At 53.6% G+C, this 19,749-nt stretch overlaps 1 protein-coding gene and 1 long non-coding RNA gene across 2 annotated transcripts; both read left to right on the top strand.

Moving 5' to 3' along the window:
- Window positions 1-525: 525 nt before the first annotated feature.
- On the top strand, window positions 526-13,064 carry LOC117436917 (hydrocephalus-inducing protein homolog; the record flags this gene model as incomplete). Its single annotated transcript, XM_034068991.1, has 8 exons — window positions 526-541; window positions 4,475-4,695; window positions 6,357-6,476; window positions 7,086-7,220; window positions 7,770-7,969; window positions 9,722-9,846; window positions 11,317-11,518; window positions 13,013-13,064. Coding segments are annotated over exons 2-8 (1,041 nt in total), but the record flags the coding sequence as incomplete, so codon positions are not given.
- Window positions 13,065-13,066: 2 nt separating this feature from the next.
- LOC117436893 (uncharacterized) lies at window positions 13,067-17,404 on the top strand. The gene is made up of 3 exons (XR_004550227.1): window positions 13,067-13,184; window positions 16,182-16,281; window positions 17,363-17,404. It is a non-coding gene; the product is annotated as an uncharacterized lncRNA (long non-coding RNA).
- The last annotated feature ends 2,345 nt before the right edge of the window (window positions 17,405-19,749 follow it).

The following is a 19,749-nucleotide window of genomic DNA, read 5'->3' as shown; positions in this document are numbered from 1 at the left end:
CTGCCCAGGGCAGGTAAAGCCACATTCATCTTTGCTTTTATTTCTTGGTGCCTGCTTCAGTTTGGAAGCTCGTTGCACAGCAGGGCTTGTGCCTGCAGCCTGCCCAGCACCTCTGAGCACAGCGTGCGTGCTGCAGGGAGCTGCCCCAGCTGCCTGTCAGCAGCAAGAGATGGGCCTGTCCCTCCAGTGCTTCCCAAGTGATAAATAACCCAAACTGCTCCTTTCACAGCTTCTGAAGAGCCTGTGGGGCTTCGTAGGTGCTGGGGTTGTGGCCGGTGCTCCTGTGGGCTCAGGTTGAAAGGCAGGTCACGGGCTGGGCTTGTCCCCTCCCTGTGTCTCCTGGTCTGATCTTTCTCTCCCTTGGTTCAAACCACAGACCCACGTGCCGGTGTTTGAAGGTGCCCCACAGGAGAAGTAGTAGCCCTGCTGTGGATGACCAGCTTGCTGCAAAGGCAGGAGCCCAGGAGCCCAGTCCTGCTGCAAATGGAGCTGCCACAGGATGTCTGAAGCTGCAGATGCCAACCAAGCTGTGGTGGAGCAGGTAAAGCACGTGAGGGCTGTTGTTTGTCTTGCTCAGGAGAAGGTGGAGGGAAGGAGTGCTTGTGGCACCTGGTGTGGTCCTTGGAGCTGACCATGGGAGGATCCTTCTGGGCTGTGGGTGCTCGGGTGTAAGCATGGTTTGAAATGTGTGTGATGGCAGGAAGTAAAGAGCTGCCATGTGCTCAGGCTCTGAAGGAAGCTCTGTATCTTGGGGGAGGAGAGGAGGAGCCTGTACTCCCTAGGCTGTGGTGTGTCTTGGTGCTGGGTGGCCTGGAGAAGGCCCCGGCAGGAGGGAGAGAAGAGCTGGGTGTGAGGGAAGAGAGACTGAGCCCTGCTCTGGCTGCGTGACTTTGACTAAGCCCTGGTCCTGCAGTGTGGGGTACTGTAGGATGTTTCTGTCCTCAGTATCGTGGTGACTTTGATGGTTTTTAGCTGCCAGTGGAGACATGAGGCCAAGGCAGTTATGATTAAGGCAGTGTCAGCCCCAGGAATGACTGTTGAACCATTCTGTAGCTGCTGCACAGTTATCAGTGCCCCTGACATCTGTCCCCTTTCCTGTTTAACCTGAGACGTGGTGCCAGTACCTTGCTGAATTGGGCCCGAACCTCCATCCAGAATGCGCCCATCTTTCTGTGCCCTGTCTCCTGGCAGTCACAGCCTCGGTTGCTGCCCTGCTCGTGTCAGAGATTGCCCCTGAACTGTGAGTAACTTCTTGAATGTTCTGAAATTTGCAGCAAGGCAGCTGCTGGGTTAAATGGTTTCACAGTGTGAAGGGAGAAGAAGAGCAAGGAGGCATTACACTTGTTGGGCCCAAGTTACTTCTGTTTTGTTTTAAAAAGTGATGGAGGGAAAACAATTCCTCAGTTCAGATTTGACTGCACAGCTGACGTCAGGGTCTCCAAACTGGGGTATTTGAAATGCTGTCTGGATTTAGGAAAGGAGGAGAGAAGCCTTTGCTTGAGCTCTCCAATTTTCACCTGGATTCGTGGCTGTACATGATGCGGGACATGTTTTGGAGTGTTTCCACAGGCTGGCTGCCTGGAGAGCCAGTTAGCACTCGGGGCTCATCTCCTCCTTGGCTGGTTTGTAAACCCCCAGATGCTGAGTGTTGGTTTTAAAGTGAGGGCTCCACGTTCCCCACCAAGCAGATGTGAGAATTTGCTTTGCCTGTGGCCGAGAGTCTCATGGGAAGCTTTTGTTTCTGGCAAAGGCTGTGCTGAAAACGTGTGAGGCTCCTGGCAGCTGAGATGCCCCAGGAAGCTGGGTGGCCTTGGCTGGTGCGTGTGCCCGTGTGCGCAGGCTGAATGGGTACAAAGTGATGGATGGGTGCTCAGCAGGGACAGCAAGAGGGGTCACCCCAAAGGCAGCCTGGCCATGGCTCTGGTGTGAGTGGGCTCCTCCTGGGCCAGCAAAATAGGAATTAAATGGTTGCTTTGTAGTCAGTGTGGAAGCTTTTTTCTTTACTCCTGCAGCAGGGAAATGATTGGCTCATGTGCAGTGTATAAACCAATTTATCTGCTGCTCACGGAGCGTGAACAACTGGTGCTGTAAGGTGCACTTTAATGGTGCTGCAGCCCTTCAGTGCGGGGCAGACATTGAAGGCGTAGGGGGGCTGCAGGGATCTGCAAGGCTGTAACTTTAGCAAGGCCCTGCAGTGGCCGTGAAAGCCAGCAGAGGAGAGACAAGGCGGCCGACAGTGATAGCGAGAGAGCTCAAGGCAGGAAGCAGCAGGGTCTCCACTCCAGGCTGGAGCTGGAGAAATCCCAGAGCCACAAGTGGTGGTGGCCTTGGTGTGGAAGTGGTGCGGGAGGGTGAGCACGTTCTTTCCGGGGCGTGTGGACCTCTCCTATTGTGACATAGAGGGAGCTGCTGCTGCTCAATGCACTGAGGCAGGAGCAGGCTTGAGCTACTGTCAGGCTCTGAGCTCTGCTTTGTGGAGGCGCTGGTGAAACCCTGCCCTAGCTGGCAAAGCCAGAGCGTTGAGGAGAGGGGCTGGGCAGCCCAGGTGCCAGCCCTGTCCTTTGGTGCCCAGGTTCCCCTGGCTGTTGGCAGCCCAGCAGCAGTTCCCTGCTGTGCTGGTGGGCAGCATCCCCACCGAGGCGGCTCCTGTCCCTCCAGCTGCCCACAGGTGCCGAGCAGCGCGAGGGCATTCGGGAGCCAAGGCCCTGCAGGGAGGAATCCTCCAGGAGAAGCGTGAATCAGCCGTGCTGAGGTAGCGTCTGGCCCTGGGCAGGGAGGAGGCAGCTCCGTTGGCAGCAGGGATGGGGCAGTTGTGTGATAGCCGCAGGATTTAAACACCCCTGGGCTAAGAGCAGGGCTGGGCAGGTAGAAGGGCTTGAAGGGGCTGTGGAACTACCGTGCGGCTTGCAGCGATGGTAGAGACTTGGAGCTAGGCTGTAGGTCCTGCAGCAAAGGGAGCCTTGTCTGTGTGAGGTGGGGAGCAGGGAGCCCCGGGGTGGTGGGCTGGAGGGGTGCTGTGTCCTGGGTGCTGGTTTGTCCTGCCCCTGCAGGGAGATGTGCCCGACTGCTCCGTTGTGCTCCTTTCCTGCTCCTCTGGGAGGCTGGTCCCTGCGGGCTCTGGGGCTGTGGAAGAGCCTTGCTCCAGGGCTCAGGGGAAGCTGCTGGGCTGGCCGGGCTGTGGAGGTTGGAAGCCCTCTGGAAATAAGCGTTGTGGGGGTGACGACAGGATTCGTTTCAAGTGAAGTGAAATCACAGTTTGGAGAATTGGGACGAATGAGGCAGTTAAGAGCCGGTAATAAACCCTGAAATCAGATGAATGTTGGATCATCCCCATGAGGTTTCTCCCCTGACAAGCAGTTCTTTCCAGCTTTAAAGGCCACTCTTGCTGCAGCAGGTCCTCCTGAGCAGAGGCAGTGCAGAGCTCTGGTGTTTGTTGCAAGAACAAAAGGAACCGGTAGCCTTGTTTCCTGAAGCTGCCAAGGGCCCAGCACCACAAACACCGTTTGTGCCGTGCTGTAGCTGTCTTGGGCGTAAAGGCATGAAGTGATTGCCTTGCGTGCAGGGTGTGGGGGAGAGTCGAGGGGCAGGGAATGGCCATCTTTGCCTAGATGCTGCCTTGCTGTGTAGAGCAAGTGCACACAACAGAGGTGCTGTGGAACACAGGGAAGCAGGAGGGAATATCCTCCTGGATTTTCCTTAGATCTGAGCTAATTGCTCCTGTGCCTTTGATGGTTTCCTGCTTCTTTCCTGCTGTGGCAGCCTGGAATGGCTGTAGGGAGCCTCGAGTTTGGGTGTTACCAAGTGAAAATGAGGGCATCCTTCTGCATGGAGAAGTGCTCTTGGGCAGTGGGGTGGTTTCCTGCCTGGAAGGAGTCGTTTTTGCCAGCTAATCTTTGTAACTTCAAGCAGGCAAAGTAGCCTTGAGAAACTCTGGTTCTTAATCAGAGTCTTGAGCTCTGTGCTGAGTTAGTTAGAGACATCAGCAGAAGGCTCCTTGCAGAAAGGGTGAGAAGTGCCAGCAGCCCCTGGTGTGTCTCCGTGGCTGCTGGGACTGCACCCAGAGCAAAAGGCTGTTTTGGCTCAGGGGCTGTCTGTTGTGGGGTTTTACGTCTATGAATGGAGCCTAAATGTGGTCTAATGATGAGTGAGGGTGGGGAGGGCCTGCGTTCTGCGCTTAGGAAGGATGCCAGAGGCTGGAGACACGGCTGTGTCCTTTGGGTGTGCCAGGAATGGCGAGGCCCTGGCACAGATTGCCCAGAGAAGCTGTGGCTGCCCCATCCCTGGCAGTGTTCAAGGCCAGGTCGGATGGGCCTTGGAGCAGCTGCTCTAGTGGAAGGTGTCTGTGGCCATGGCAGGGGGTTGGGAGTGGGTGAGTTTTAAGGGCCCTTCCCTAAGGTTGTGGGTTCCAGGCTTCCATGGGTGTGGGGTTTTAAGGTTCTGGGGTTGTGGATTGTCCAATTGTTGCTTCTTCCAGGTGAGCTCTGCGACATGGCCAGTGGCAAGACCCCCCGGCCCATGAGGTCCTCCAGAAGGGCGGATGGATTCCAGAGCAGAGTGGTAGCATCTCGTAATCCCAAGCTGGTCAGAGAGGCAGAAGAGTCTCTCAGCAGCAAGCAAAGGCTGGCGAGGCCTCGGGAGATGAGGCAACCCCGGACTGCCCAGCTTCGGGACATGGGTGAAGTCTGCCATCAAAAGGTAGCCTTTCCCTGGCATTTTCCTTGCTGTTTGACGTGCTATTTGAAGAGGGCACGTGGTTGTGGCTGACTTGCCTCCAGCTCACCCAAGCAGCTTGATGATTAGGTCCTGTTGTCATTTCCTGCTGGTGATGGTGGAGTTCTTTCTGCTGGGGGAAAGGCAAAACGTGTGTTTGCAGTGAGCCATTGAAGTCCTGATCTGCAGGAAGCCAATGGAACCTGTGCTGCAGTTGGTGGGTTTTGCTGGAGTTGAGCTACCATCGCTAAAGCTACTGGGGGTAGGGCTGGGGCAGGACACAAGGGCAGGAGCTGCTATTTCTCATCCTGCTGTTCAAAGAGCCACCTCTGGCTTTGGTGTAGTCAACTGCCACGTGCTTGGGGTCACAGGACTCCCTGAATGGTGGCAGTAGTGGCCTTTGAAGGTTGAGGGCCTGTGGCAATTACTTAAGCTGTAAGAAACCCAATTGCGTCAATGCATGAACGGGTTGGAAGAAGGCGTGGGAGCCTTCCAGGGTGTTTGAGTTTTCAGGCTGCTGGATAGCTGGGGAATCGCCCTGGGCAGAGGAGAGTGGATGTGCTTTCCCTGGATTAGTGCTCTCTTAGATGGATGTTTAAAGCTGCTTTTCTTGCAGGACTGCTCAGTGTAACAGCCAGTCCAGGTGGGTGGATGACTGAGGTAGGCTGTTGAGCAGAAAGTTGCCAGCAAGTGAGCTGTAGCACATCAGTTCAGGGTTGCCCCAGACAGCACACGAGGTGGGAACACGTAAGACGGGCGCCCAAATAACTGGCAGTGCTACAGCTTCTGGCCTCAGCCTGACCGTGGCTTTTGTGGGGCAGCGCGAGACCTGCCTGTGTGTCTCGAGTGGCAGCAGTGCAGCTGGGAGAGGGGAGACCAAGCAGGGAGGAATTATCTCCAAGTAAAGCCTCTGCTGGGTCAGCATTTGTTCTTTGTGTGTACTTTTCAGAGCTGCTTCTGCAGTGCTGTGAAATAAACTAGCAGTGATAGAACACAGTGAAGCAGCAACTTTAAAGCTCCTGGGGAAAGGGGATACAAATTGCAGCCTAGCTCAGGTTGCCCAGTAATGCTGGGGAAAGAGCTGAATTTCATCCCCATCCAGCATTCACCTCATTTATCTGTTTCCCAACTGCCCTGTTACTTTCTTGTTGGCCTTTCCTCCCTGGTACTGGTGTCTTCCGCCTGGTTTCTTGGCTCTCCATCAAAAAAAGATATGTGGGATGTGTGGGACTCAGTGTCACTGTCCCAGAGGGAAGTTCACCCGCAACTTGTTTCCTGTGGAGGCTCATGGAAACTGCTGGGTTTTGCTTGCTCCCCGAGTGCTGGTGGCTGTTCCAGCAAGTGTCTGGAGTTGAGCGAGCAGCTTAGCAGAGGGCTCTGCTGGAGGTGAGTGCTGCTTTGCCTTTTGGAGAAGGCAACCTGAAGAAAGAGCCTCCAAAAGAGCTTCTTAGCTTGAGGCTGCTCAGCATGGTCCAGAAGCCTTTGCTGAGCTGAGAGCAGAGGTGGGTGAGCTGCCATCTCCTAGCGTGAGCTGGGCAGATGTAGTCACCAAGAGACTGTATTTACTGGAGATGAGTGTGGGATCTTCCTTCGTTAAACTTTCTCCCAGCAGCTGAAGCTCTCTCTGCTCTGTCTTGCATCTGCAGTTCTCAGCCGTTGATCGGGACCAGAGGTCGTTCCAGCCTTTCCCATCCGAGGTGGTGTTTGAGAACTACATTCCCCACCAGTTCTACATAGCGTCGCTAGCTCTGAGGAACAAAGACAGGGTAAGTGCTGGGCTGTGGAGGTTGAGCATTGGGCTGGAGGAGGAGAGCAGTGGAATTCACATGGTGTGCAGCAGAGCAAGTTCCCTGCTGCAGTGCAGCGCATGCAGAATAAAATGTCTCACCAGCGTTATTCTGCAAGATGGGGGAAATGTTCCCATGCTGGGGATTCTGGTTTTGGCCGTGCACTGGTGGTATCTACCCAAAGGAGCTCTTTGAGCCAGCATGCTTCCCCTTGAAAGCCCTGGACTGATGGGATTGTCGAGGGCTGTGCAGTTCTTGCCTGCTGTCATGCTTTACCTCGAGTGTGCACCGTGTCCTGGTGGCTCTTTGGTCAGTCTTGGTTTCTGGCAGGCCATGTTTTCCTCTCTCAGCCTGTTCAGCCACCTGTGTGCAAGTGCCTGTCAAAGCACAGGGAAGAGCAGTGGAAAGAGGCTAGCTTAGCAGGAGCAGTTAAAGGGGATTCAAGTCCAGCCTTGTGTGTTCCGTGCGTGTACCTTCAGAGTTAAAAGTGTTTTGGGAAGGTGGTAAGGAGGCTGTCACGTGGCCTGTCCTGGTCCCTTCTCAAGTTTCCCCAAGTGACAAAATCATAGTTGTGTGTCTTTTGTGCAGGTTCCTCGTCTGCTGAACGTCATCCTGGGGAACTCTCCTTACTTTGAGTTGATCAGCCCGAGTGATGAGGACTATAAGGTAGCCCCGGGCACGTCTTCAACCTACCGCATCCTTTTCCGACCTGATGAGAACAAGGTGAGAGTGGAGGTCCCAAGAGATGATGCCTTGAGGGGAGGTGAACTTGCAGGGCTGGATTCCAAAGCAGGCATCTGGTGTGGGTTTTGAAGAAGTGTCCTGGGTTCAGTGGGATTGCACTGGATCTAGACCTGGGGGAGACTTTTTGCTGGTGCTGAAGGTTGTGCTCCCATGGGCTGGAGGCTCTTGCCTATTTCAGGCTCTTTTGTCCTTCAGTGGTGGAATATTTAATGTAATGTCCGTTGGCTTGAGGGCTGAGAGTCTGCTGCCTGTGCATGGCCTTTTACTCATCTTGTGTTTGCTGCTTAAATGTAGTTGAATAGTCTGTCCTATTCTCAAGCAGCTTGCCTCTAGAAAGGTACAGAGGATCTGCCCCATGGTCCCTGGCTGCCCCTGCTTGTGAAATAATGTGTAATGAAAGGCCATGAAGGTAAAAAGTGCGAGTACATTATCGAATGCTACTGTGAGAGTCACAGAAACCAGCAGCAGTTCTTCTGGCACGGGCATGGTGCTAAAGGCACTGTGCTGAGCTTGTTTCTTTCCCTGCAGGATTATTTTGAGGAGCTTATCATCATCACAGAGAGGGAGAAGTTCTTTGTGCCTATCCGAGCCATAGGTGCCCGAGCCAGCCTGGACTTCCCTGAGCAGCTGAACTTCTCCGAGTGTCCAGTCAGGTTCAGCACCCAGAAGACTCTGCTGGTGCGCAACGTGGGGAAGCAGGAGGCTTGCTACAGCATCACCACTCTGAGGTAAAGGAGCTCATCTCTTGTGCAAAATGCTGTTGTGTGCTCATGGAGTTGTAAACAGTGAGAAAAAGGAGGCAGAGCATCTGAGGTGCTGGACATGGGCAGGACACGTGGGGTTTGCCATTGCTTACGGTGTTTTGAGAAAGCTCTGCAAGCAAGTTTTACAGTGCAGTGATGTCTCCAAGGCAGCATCTTGCATATCTGATGCTGTTGGATTGGAAGAGCCAAGGTAGGAAGGCAGCTGGAGTGCTGCAGAAGGTGCTGTGTGGCAGAGGACAGCTCGAGGGGCTCAGGTCACGGAGCCCAAAGGCAGCATCAAGAAATGGGCAAGCAATGAGCTGGTGAGAGGCACTGAGGAGTTGATCAGCAGCTGTGTCTGTATTAGCAAGCAGAGATCATAGATGAAAGCAATTGCTATGGAGGCCCTGGCAATAAGAGTGTGTGGTCCAGGGCCTTTGTTTTCCTGTGGGCTTGGTCTGGTGCCTGGGACCAAATATGCCTAAGCAGAATGAGCTCTGAAGTGGAGAGGAGCAGGTGGTGGCTTCAGAAGTGGACTACCGGAAAGCTAAGGAGGGCGCAGGTGAAAGATGCTCCAAGTGCCTGGTGCATTTGCAAAGGGTTGGGGGCCTTTTCTCCTGGAGCTGTCTCTCTCCCACATTTCCTGGAGAGGGCTCAAGTAGCTGAGTAGCTGGTTTGCACCCTTGTGGTCACAAATAACCTTCTGAAATGGTTCCATACCACTAGGAACCAAGTACACCCGGTCTCTGGGAGGCCACAAGTTCACGGTAGTCTGGTGGTTCCCTCATCAAATGCCTGAGGTGAACTGTGTTGCAGACAGCCTGTCCTGTTCCTGTTGGTCTCAGAAGCCAGTCACTGGTTTTCCAGTTTGCTGCACCGGAGAGGGGAATGTGTTTGTGACACTGCATCCACAAGGCAGGCGGTTCAGTTGGCTGGGAGTTGAGAGTTGCTTGGTCCCAGAGGTCTCAGTGCAGGAGCTGAGGTTAAGAACGCACCAAAGACCTTCTGCGTCTCAGTTGGTGCACCTGAGCTGCTTCAGTTTCTTCTCCAGGAAACGGGATTCAGAAGACTTTCAACTTGTCTCCTGTGAAACACGAGGGTCTGAGAGGAGCTTCTGCCAAAGGCTGGCAAGGCTGTTTAAGCAGGCTTCTAGGGTGCTCTTTAAGCAGGCTGCTGCTTTTCCCTGTGGAGCTCCATGGGCAGGAACTTGTAAATCACTGTACAGTTTCCTTCCGGGATTTCCAGGCCTAGTTGTCACCAGCACAATAAGTACCCAGTGAAGTCTAGCATCTATTTGCAATGCACTTGCCAACTACTCTATTGGATGACAGAGCATGTGTTGAGACCTCCTTGACAAGGGTTTTAAGAGTTCCCGAACTTCAGCAATGAACTATTTCAGTCCTGATTTGCAATAAAGAAATGGGAAGCATTACAAAAGTTTAAGTGAGCTACACAAAAACCGTAGAATTGTGAGTAACTGGATGGCAGAGGTGAAGAGCTGAGAAGTGTGTGCAGAGGATGGGGGGCTGAGGTCATGTTATACCATGGGATCCTCTGCAGGGTTCTTCTGCATGGGATTCTTCAGCAGGGAGAGTCACCCGCTCTGTTTCTGATCCTGGATGCTCTGGTTTTCTTGTACCGCCTGTGGTTTGCTTGCTCCTTGCTTGCACAAGAGAGCTGAAGTGAACTAGACTGCAAAGTTAACGGAGGGCCCAGATCTCTCTCTTTGTGTTGCAGCCCTTTCTCTGTGGATCCCTCCATTGGGACTCTTGGCATTGGAGAAGCGATGCAAGTCACGGTGGAATTTCACCCACCAAAGACCGGTGTTTATACAAGTCCCATGATTGTTCACTATGACACAGGTAAGTGCTTGGTGCACCCTCGGTGTGTCCTTCCAAAGAGAGCAGTGTCTGCCATCATTGTCTGATGGCTTCATTGTCCTGTTGAATCCCTTCTGCAAGACTCCTTCATGCTGGGTAGAGCAAAGCTTCCATGCTGGCTGCCAGATATTGTTGTGCTGGAATATTTCAGCCTGTAACAAGGCAGCAGATCTTCCTAAGCACAGTGCACAGGGGGCGATGGGGAATATTCTGGGTGCTCCATTGGGGAAGAAGGTGTAGCAAGGAGCCTGGTTGAAAAGGAGATGGCTTTTAACGTGCGAGAGAGCTGTCTGAAGAGCCTGCAACTTGTCCCATAGAGCTCTGCTGACTGGTCATTGCTTTTCATCCCGATGTGTTGTGTTACAGTTCCTGGCAAGGCCTTTAAGGTAGAGACCCTCTTCTTGTGATGTGATGCATGGGTACAGTGGGTGCTCTGCCGAGAGCTGGGCCATGCTGAGGTCTTGTGACTGTGAGGAGCAGTTAGTGTGGCAGCATTAGCCATTAGGGTGTTCTGAGCATTGCTGTAGCCTGGGAATGATTCTGTAGAAACCCCCTTGTGAGCAGCAGTTATTTAATGGTGAGGTTTAGGAAGAAGCTGCTGCTAGGGCTGGAGTCAGTAATGTGAGGGTGTAATGATGTCTGAAGGTAGGTGGTGAACAGCACCTTGGAGAAACCCTTGGGAATGGCTGTGCTGCTGTGCGTGTTGCTCTGATGCTGGAAGTCTCCAGCTTTCCAGCGGACACTTACCCTAGTGAAGGGACTCACTTCTCCAGTGGTGAAGTGGTAACAGCAGCACGTTTGACAAGGAAGAATGTGCTGGCAGTGGTGAGGCACTTGGCTGTGAGAGCAGCAGGAGCAAAAGAAGGAGTTGGCAGATGGATCCGAGGGCCCCATAGCACCCTGTTGAGTGCAGAGCTCAGCACAGAAGCTGCTTTGTACTTGCCATTGTTCTTTCTGCCCTTGTCCATTTCATTTCAAATGCTCCCACTTGGTTTCTGAGATGAGAGCTATGGCCAATATTTGAGGAGCAGGAGATGAGGATGACACAAGAGTGGGGGCATCTCCTGCCTGCAGGAGAGCCTGGGCAAGCCATGACTGAGGTGGGCTCCTCAGCGTCACTGAGTGACTTGGATGTAGAATTCCCTGTGACCTGAGTGGGATGGCAGCCCAAAGGGCACCCGGGCACATCTGCAAAGTCTCACTGTAAATGCTGTCACCTTGGGGATAAATCTCCACGAACACCCCCCAAAATAAGGTGCCTAAGGTGGTGCCAGGACATCCTCATGCCATCTCATGTGCAGCTGTCAGGATACGATAAATGTCCTGATGTGGGGAACTGCTGATGCAGCTCAGAACTGCAGCTCTTTCTTCTGCTGCCTGCAGATTGCCCCGTTCCTTGTACTTCCATCAGCAAGTGAGATGAGCCAAGACTTTGCCTTTGCTTTGTTCCAGGTGAAGATGTTCACAAAAGCCTCTGTGGAACAGCTGTAAATGCTGACATCAGGCTTGACAAGAGCTCCTTGACAGTTGAGAAGACTTCCCTCACGCTGTCAAAGCAAAGTTCCCTGGTCATCCACAACCAGAGTGGCATCACGGCCCACTTCCAGTGGAAGCGTTTTGTTGATGAGGAAGAGGAGGAGCGGCAGAAGCTGAGGTTTGTTTGAGAGATTCCTCCCAGCAAGATAGATGCACCAGGGGAAAACTAACACACAGCCTCAGAGGGCTCCTGGGGCTTTTGAAGGGATAAGGGCAGACAGAGCCATGCACAGCGTGGAGCTTAACCCTTGCCATTCCAGTCCCACCCGTGCTACAGCTGAGGATGATGTTTTGGGGAGAGAAGGTTGATTGCAATCACTGGCTTGCCTCAGAGGGCAAATTCACGTTTGGGAGCCACAAACTATTGAGTTCAGAGCTGCGTGCACTGCGGAGGGTCCATGAGGCTGAGGAAGGTGTCAGCACTCGGTACCTGGGACTGCACTGAGCAGTAGCACTGAAGAGCTGCAGGTGGCACAACTCTTATGATACTCAAGCAGTTTCTTTGCTAAGGTGTCAGGCTCCTTTTCCAGCCACACGCAGGATACAGTGCTCGGTTGGCCCAGAAGGTGGTGTCCGTCCTGCTGTAGGCTGGGGAATTGCCTTCCAGTGTCCTGGTTTCTGGCCCAAGGAGGTGTTTCTGGCCTTGCTCCTCAGCTGGGCAGATGTGGAGGGGGAGGGCTGTGCAGGGAAGGGAGGGCAGCCAGGACTTGGAAGTGCTTTTGGGCTTCAGCAACCTGTGTCCTGGTGGTGAGAGATGGGGCAGGTTCTTCCAAGGGTGCCTCTGGTGAAGCTTTGAAATTGCCATTTCAGGCAGCAGAGAAACACTGACAGCCTGTGGGGATGAACTGGAAATGAGACTTAAAAGCTTCTGTGACTTGGGGAATCCTTGTGCAACTTTTCAGGCTCCCAGTAAGGAGCAGCCACTGTGCAGCACTGCTCCCCTCTCATCTCCCGCTTGTGATCTCTAACCACTAGAATGATTTCTGCTGCAACCAGCAATAAAGGCAGAGGTTAACTGCATTGCAGCTCTGCAGAGGAGGCCAAAATGAGGGAAAAGATGAGGTGGTTCAAGGCTCAGCATAGGGTTTGCATTCAGAGATGCTGGTCCTGACTTCTTTCCTGGGTGATGCTGGGCAAAGTCCCTTCCTCTCTTGGCACCTCTGTTTTCATGCACAGAAACACATTTGTGTCAGTGAAGTGGTGGGATGCCAAACCCATTGGTTTGCTTTGGAAGTGCACCAGGATCCTCTGGCGCAAGGCAGTGCAGATACTGTCTTCTCATCCCTGTGGGTGCAAAAGGGAAGGGGAAAGGTGTGCTGCTGGTAAAGTGCAGCTGAAACCCGGTTGCTTCTCCCCTCCCAGTGCAGGAGGCTTTTTCTTGAGGGCTGCCAGCTTTAAGAAACCTCTGGTGAGCTTGTCAGTGAGGAGTAAAACTCGCTGCTGTGCTGGGAATAATGGGATCCATGGGGGAGCCTGTGTCTCAGGGTCAGCCCCGTGCTGAGCTGCTGCTCTTCCTCACTAAGTGCTTTGCTGCTCGTGCACGGACACGACGGGCTCTGCAAATCTGCTGCTTCTTCAATGATCTGCTTGGTTCGTCTCTCCCATGGCACAGGCTGCAGAGGCAGGAAGAGGACAAGCTGGTTGATGTTCCAAAGGAGCACGGGGTGGTCCCCCCTCTCAGAGAACACCCTTCCCTTCCCGTCTGCACCTCCCAGAGCCAGGGGACAGAGGTGCAGGGAGACTCCACGCCTTTCTGCAGTGATATTTTCACCATTGTGCCCATGGTAAGTGATGGCTGAGAACCTCCCTTCCTGCTCCTCGTCCTTCTCCTCTCTGAATGAGGTCCCTTGGCAGATCCCACGTCAGCTGCTCCATGTGCCAAGAGAGGAGACATCAGGTTTCTGGTGAGGCTGGGGGCGCTTGTTGCAGAAAGCATTTCTGAGCAGCAGCAAGAGCCGACCCCAGGCTGGGCTCTGCTGCAAGGGCTGTGACTCAAGGGCACTTCATGAGTGTCCTCACAGTGTTCAGAGGTATCAGTTACTCTCTGTAAGGACACATTTCCATGTAGCGCATGGGGGTGAAGAAAGGCCACTGGTGCACTGTTAGTTCACATCCTGACCTGCAGAATGAAATGATCTCCTGTGGAAAGGAGTCCAAATTGAGCCCAAGTTTAATCGGGGGGACAGCAATCCATTCCTAAAACCTGGATGTATACCACATATGAGTGTCCCTTCCAGTGCCGTCTGTGAGCCTGGACACGAGGCTGGCAGGTTTAAACAAGCTTTTTGAGTTCTACTGCAGATAGGTAGAGAAAACTGCTCACTTTCCTGGTGATGCAAGCAAAACCCCCATGTCCTTCAATCAGCCAGAGCCGTTGCTGTGGGTATTCACATGGTCTGAGCTGAAGAATGGCTGCTGTCTGAGCAGTGCAACATCCCTTCTCATCTTGGAGTGAAGCCTGGAATAATCCCAACCTCTTCTTTCTTTTCCAGTGGGTGAAACTAGTTTATGTTTTGATTTTGTTTTTGAGGAAGGGGCTGCTGTTCTCTTCTTGCTTGCTCCTGCAGCACATGTAAGGCTGAGAGCCACCAGTGCCAGCACAAGTGTGGTCTCACAGCACTGTAGCTGGCAGCAGCACGATGTGAGCAAGAGACTGTGTCAGAGCAGCAGGGATATTGGGGAGAGTGGGAGCTGCTGAGCTGAGCCTTCAGAGCATCCTGTGGTGTGTGAGAGCTGGTTCTGGAGTGTGCCCCAGGGCTCCTGCTTCATTTCAGTTGCTGTGTCTCCACAATGAGCTTAAGCTGCTCTTGAGCTCCTGAGGTGCATTAAGGGGAGGTCTGGAATTGTGGCTGAGTCCTGTCCACATCAAGATGTGATGATGCAGAGACGTGAAGTGTAGCTTGGCCCCAAGCTGTGAGTGGAAACCTTTCCTAAATGGCCGTGTTCCTCTTACACAGTTTGCTGTAGGGCTGAATCAAAGCAGGCTCCTACAGGAGTCTCTCCCCTGCTGTCTTGTGCAGCATTATCAGTCTCTTGATTTCCATGAATTCCATTCTTTATGGAACAATCCTTTTCCCATGGAGAGTCTTGCTCTTGAGCCTGTTAAGTGTTGGGTCAGTTCTCTTGGGATAGAGGCTATGAATGCAAGGCTCCAGTGGGGGTGCTGTATCAGGATTGTTCCTGAGAGCTGTGCTGATCCCTAGAAAAGGAGAGGCTTTAGTGCTAGCCCATAAGCTTTTTCCTCAGGTGCCTTAGAGAAGTGTAATCTGGCTGTGCCTTGGGACCCAGCAGCACCTTGGATGTATGGAGATGTGTCCCTTGTGATGATCGTGGTGCCTCACTGGATGGCTTCATGGTGCTTGGTGGCCAGCAAGGCATCATCCCTGGCAAGAGGGTGTGTGTGCTGCACCCTCCTCTGATTAGCTTGTAAAGGAAGCAATGGCACGTGCCCAAAGCTCTAAGCTCCCTCCTGCACTAGTTAAAGAGTGTGTACAGAATGATGCCAGCAGTCAGTGTGGTCTCGGTATGGAGCAAATCATGCCCCCAGGGCCTTGGGCACTTGCAGTAACCCTGCCGGGCTCTCCTTTGCACTCCTCAGTGTTTGAGATGCACCTTTGCAGTGTTCTCCAGGTTCTTGCTGAAGCTGTACTTTTTGGTGCAGTGGCAGCTCAGCGTTGTGATGTTGAGTTTGGGTTATCTGGGGCCGGGATCAACTGCAGAGTCAGACAGATGCCTTGAGGCCCTGAGCCAGCTCCAGCTGCCCTGGCTAGAGGAATGGGGATGCAGGAATGGGAGGAGGCCGGGGCAGCAAGGGCTTTGTGTCATGGGCAGTGTCTCCTGTCCCACATGGGGACTTTGTGCAGGTTTTGAGAAGAATCCAAGTGACTTTACTCTTTCAGACTTTTGCAGTTACTGGTGGTTGGTGTTTGAAAGGGTTCTTCTCTGCCTGTCCTTGCCCGTGTTCTCCTGACTCAGAGCAGGTTGTGCATCAGGGAACTACTTGCAGCTGCAGGCCAATAACTTCCCATGTTGTAGCTCTTTAATTTTTGTGGGGCTGTCCTCTAAGCTGTCAGTGCTGTGTCAGTGGCAGAACCGTAGCTAGTAAATACTGATGCTGCAGGAGTGCTGGAGGCTCCAGTCAGTTCAAGGCTCTTCTGGACAAATTCCTGAGAATAGCCAAGAGCAGAGTGGAATCAGAGCCTGGCTGTGCTGATAGAAAAATGACTCTGTTCTTTTTATCTGCTTCCGTCAACTCAATATTGAATTCCTGTAGAGCGTTATTACGGTTGCCAGAGGTGTAGCTACTTACGTCAAGTGTATTTGTAATGCTAGGGGCTGAAGGGCTGTACGAGGTGCCTTTGCTTCAGGCAGTTGGAGGAAGTGAGAGCCTATAGAAACCAGGGGTGCCTGCTGAAATGTGTGACAAAGCTTCCTGGGCCTGAGCACCAGTGCCAGGATCCTGTGGGAGAGCAGCAGAGAGAGAAGACCCTGAGGAAGCAGCAGACAGTTGCAGAAACTGGTAGCGTGGCCCAGACTTAAATCCCTGAGCCAGAGCTCAGTCTCTTCTGAGGGTAACAAAAGCCCCTTCCGGGTGCCAGTAAAGGCGAGGGACTTTGGAAGGTGTTTCTGCAGCTGCTTCCAAGCTCTACTCTAAATTCTGTTGACAAGTGTTGCTTGCTCCTTGCTCTTTGCTGATGCTCTAAATAAAGGCTTACAGGGCTGTAGTGGCAACAAGAATGTGCTGTTTGAAGATAAATGGTTTGCTGTCACTTCTGTTTCAGGAGGGAGATATCTTGCCAAATTCTTCACTTGAAATCAATGTGATCTTTAAGCCCAAAGAAGCCAGAGTCTACCAAGAGGCAGCCTACTGTGACATCTCAGGTACAGCTCCTTCCTCCTGCTCCTGTTCCCACCGAGGAGGTACAAACACTCTTCCAGCCCACTGGGATCTCGTGTAGCTCTGGAGGGCTCAAGAGGACAGTGCTGGCACATGCTGCTGTCCCTGCAGTTCCCGGTGGTCTCCTGTCCGAGGCCAGGGCTCAGGATGCCTGGCTCTGGCTTCCTGACCCCAGAAGAGACAAGGCAGTGAAGGAATAAGCTTTCCTGGCACGGGTTTGCCAGCATTTGCAACACACACAGCTTTAATGAAGGAGCCCCAAGAGCCTGTAGACCATTTACCTCCAAGATGAGTCTTGGTTGCGTGGCTCTCTCCTCCTCCTGGTGCTGCTCGCCTTGTGTGCAGAGTAGAATGGGATGGCAGTGAGATCTCGTCCAAAATTTGAGCCAGGATTCAGGCTTCAGTGGCTGAGAGCAGCTTTCAGACTGAAGATCTTGTGCTCTGTCATCACTAGCAAATCTGAGGGAAAGAAGCCACCCTGGAGTTTGGCTGTAAGCCTTGAGGTCTCGGTTGCCTTTGCACCAAGGGATGTGTACGTTAGCAGTACATGTCTGGCTTATGTGATCTGCTCAGTGAGAGGGCTGGTTTTCCAGGGCTGGAGGGATGAGACAAGGGGTGATGGGTTTGAGCTTAAACAGGGGAGATTTAGTTTAGATATCCAGAAGGAATTGTTTGCTGTGAGAGTGGTGAGGCACTGGAACAGGCTGCCCAAGGAAGTTGCTCCGTCCCTGGCAATGTTCAAGTTCAGGCTGGATGGGACTTGGAGCAGCCTGGTCTAGTGGAAGGTGTCGCTGTCCATGGCAGGGGGCTGGAAGTGGATGATCTTGAGGTCCTTTCCAACGCAAACCATTCTGTGGTTCTCTGAGACACCATCCCAGGGGGTTGGTTAGAAATGAGAAACCAGCCCCAAGGCTGATCTCCTGAGGGACGAGATGGGTCCCATATCTTCTCCTGGAGCATCTGGAGGTGGTTCCATGCAGGCCAGGGACCGGCAGCAGCACTGAGACAACCTGGAAAGTGCTGGGTAGCAGAAGGAATTGCGCTCACAGAGGTTTCCCTCCACAGGCTGTGAGACCAGGCTGCCCCTGTGCATCAGCGGGGAAGGCGTTGGGCCCCCGGTGGAACTCAGCTGCGACCAGGTGAGCGTCGGGAAGGTGTTTGTTGGCTCAAGCCACAGCTACGGGGTGAGCAGGACGGGTGGCAGGGCATGGGGTGGATCCGGATGGCTCGTGGGCAGCAGTGAGCCTGGTGGAGGTGTGGGATGGGTCTGAATCAAGTTGGTGGTGCTGAGCAGGTCCTTGCCACTGCAGGTCAAGCGGAGTGCTCTGTGTCAGGGGAATAAGGCCAGAGTGGCTCTGTTTGTGTGAAGTTATCCCTGCTTTGCATGAAAAAGCCCTGAGGCAGAACTTGTCCTGTTGTATTTGGCAGCAGCGCTCAGCATCTTCTGCCTTTTACAGATGTTAATTGCTAAAGTAGAAAAGAAGTGAGCCTTCAGTAAGTGAAGAGGATTCTTCATGTATTTCCATGTTGCTTTCTTGCTGCTGCTGCAGGTGCTCCTGCTCAACAGAGGAGTTCCTGAGGCTCCCTTCAGCGTGGTGTATCCGGAGAGAGCTCTGGACTCCTGCTACGAGGTGGCTCTGCGTGGGGAGGCCTCAGGCATCAGCTACCTCCTGGACACCACCGAGATCGACTGCGGGCTGCAGGTACTGCACGCTGCTCTTGTCAGAGCTCCTTGTCTCCAGCCATGACCGGTGGGCTGCTGCCCCCCCGGGTCGAGGGCTCTCCCCCCTTCCCAGCTGCTCTGCTGGCTCTGTGGCTCGGAAGTCCAGCGTTTGGGTGATAGCTCCAAGCTGGTGTTTAATGGCCATCTCCAGCCCAGCCCAAAGCTGGGAATCCCTCCTCTTGGAGGTAACTAACGCTGCCTCCTGGGGCAGGCAGGATCCCAGTGGTGATCTCCAGAGGGATGTGTCCCTCAGATGTCCATCCGCTGATGCGCTCCTAAAGCCAGAGGTGCAAGGAGGTGCTCTCTTTTAATGCTCCTGATTCATCGGCCAAGGAGGCAGCTGACTTGGGCTTCCAGTCACTGTAGCTGGATAGAATGTCCCAGAATAACCCTCACTGTACTTCTTTCCAGTTACAACCCCACAGCTGTTTCCAGCTGTTGGCTGTGTGTGCGTTGCCCTGTCCATCTCCATTTTGCCTTGTATTTTGCCCACAAATACTTGTGTGCAGGTGCCTTTTCTCCTGAAATGCCTCAGTGCCTCCTCCTGTGTTTCAGCTCGCTGTTGGGTGACACCTTCAAGTGCAGAGGGTTTGTGTCCCCTACTTGGTTTCTTCCTGATCTTTCCATGGTTGTAATTGCACCTCTGCCACAAATACCTGTCCCTGTGTAGGGCTCAGAGGTACCCTGCAGTCGCGGGTTGTCCGGGTTAACCCAGAGAGCCCAGTGCCCATCTCTCCTGTGCGCTCCCTGCTTCTGGGCTGTGTTCCTTTGCTTTCGACCCAATGGAAGAGGAATGAAATTGTGAGCAGCAGACGTGTGCCTGTAACTTCCTGCTCTTCTGTCCTCTCCTCAGGTGTTTAACAAAGTCTCGGAAGCAGCAGTGACCCTGCAGAACAGTGGGAAGCTGGGATTTGCCTTTGTGGTGCTGAGCCCCGGCACAGGCACTGCAGCCAGCCCTCTGCCTGGCGTGCCCCTGGTCGTGCCCAGCATGGTGAGTAGCACAAGGGCTTCACCCGGCCTGTGTCAGGCTGCCCAGGAGAGAGTTTTGGGGGAAAATAGGGGGAATGAGCACATAGCCCCCGTCCAAAACCAGGCAGGAGAGACGGGGCTGTGAGCGATTGCTGCAGAGGCAGAGGAGGTGCATCAAGCACAATCCTAATGTAGCCCCTGACTGGCCTTGGCCGCTGCTGGCTCTGCTGTCCTACAGCAACCAGCAGTGGGAGGCACGATGGTTGCGGGAGCTCTTTGGAGCTGAGTGCTGAGCTCTCTGGTTGTGCCATCACTGGAGCATCACTCCATCCCAGTTGTCATCCTGCCTGGGTGTCTTAGAGCTGGAGCAGTGTTCCTGCCTTGGTGCCCTTTTGCAATGGGAAGGGGAAGCAAAGGGCCAAGTGGCTTCCACCTTCCTCAGTGCTTGTCCGCCCGAGGGATGACACGCTGATGTCCTCTCCTGCAAGCTGCTGCCAGGAGCTGCTGGCCCTGCTGGAAGCGCAGGCCCTTCGGTGCTCTTCCAGAGCAGCTGGTGAAAGAGCTTTGGTTTGTTGTGCCTGGCTCTGGCTAGCAGAGGGTAAACCCTGTCAGCAGAAGAGCTGTGCTCATGCTGAGCAGAGGGCAGCCTTGCGAGGCCTCTGAAGGACATACTGCATCTTGGTGTAGGAGACTCGGGCGTTTGGGTACAAGAAAGCTGGAGGTGGTGATGTCTGATGTTTCCTTATGTATGAGAAGCTGT

The sequence above is a fragment of the Melopsittacus undulatus genome, chromosome 13 (genome assembly GCF_012275295.1).
Source record: "Melopsittacus undulatus isolate bMelUnd1 chromosome 13, bMelUnd1.mat.Z, whole genome shotgun sequence".
NCBI lineage: Eukaryota > Metazoa > Chordata > Aves > Psittaciformes > Psittaculidae > Melopsittacus > Melopsittacus undulatus.
Note: the sequence above shows the minus strand (reverse complement) of the source record. Positions and strands in the feature narration are given on the sequence as shown.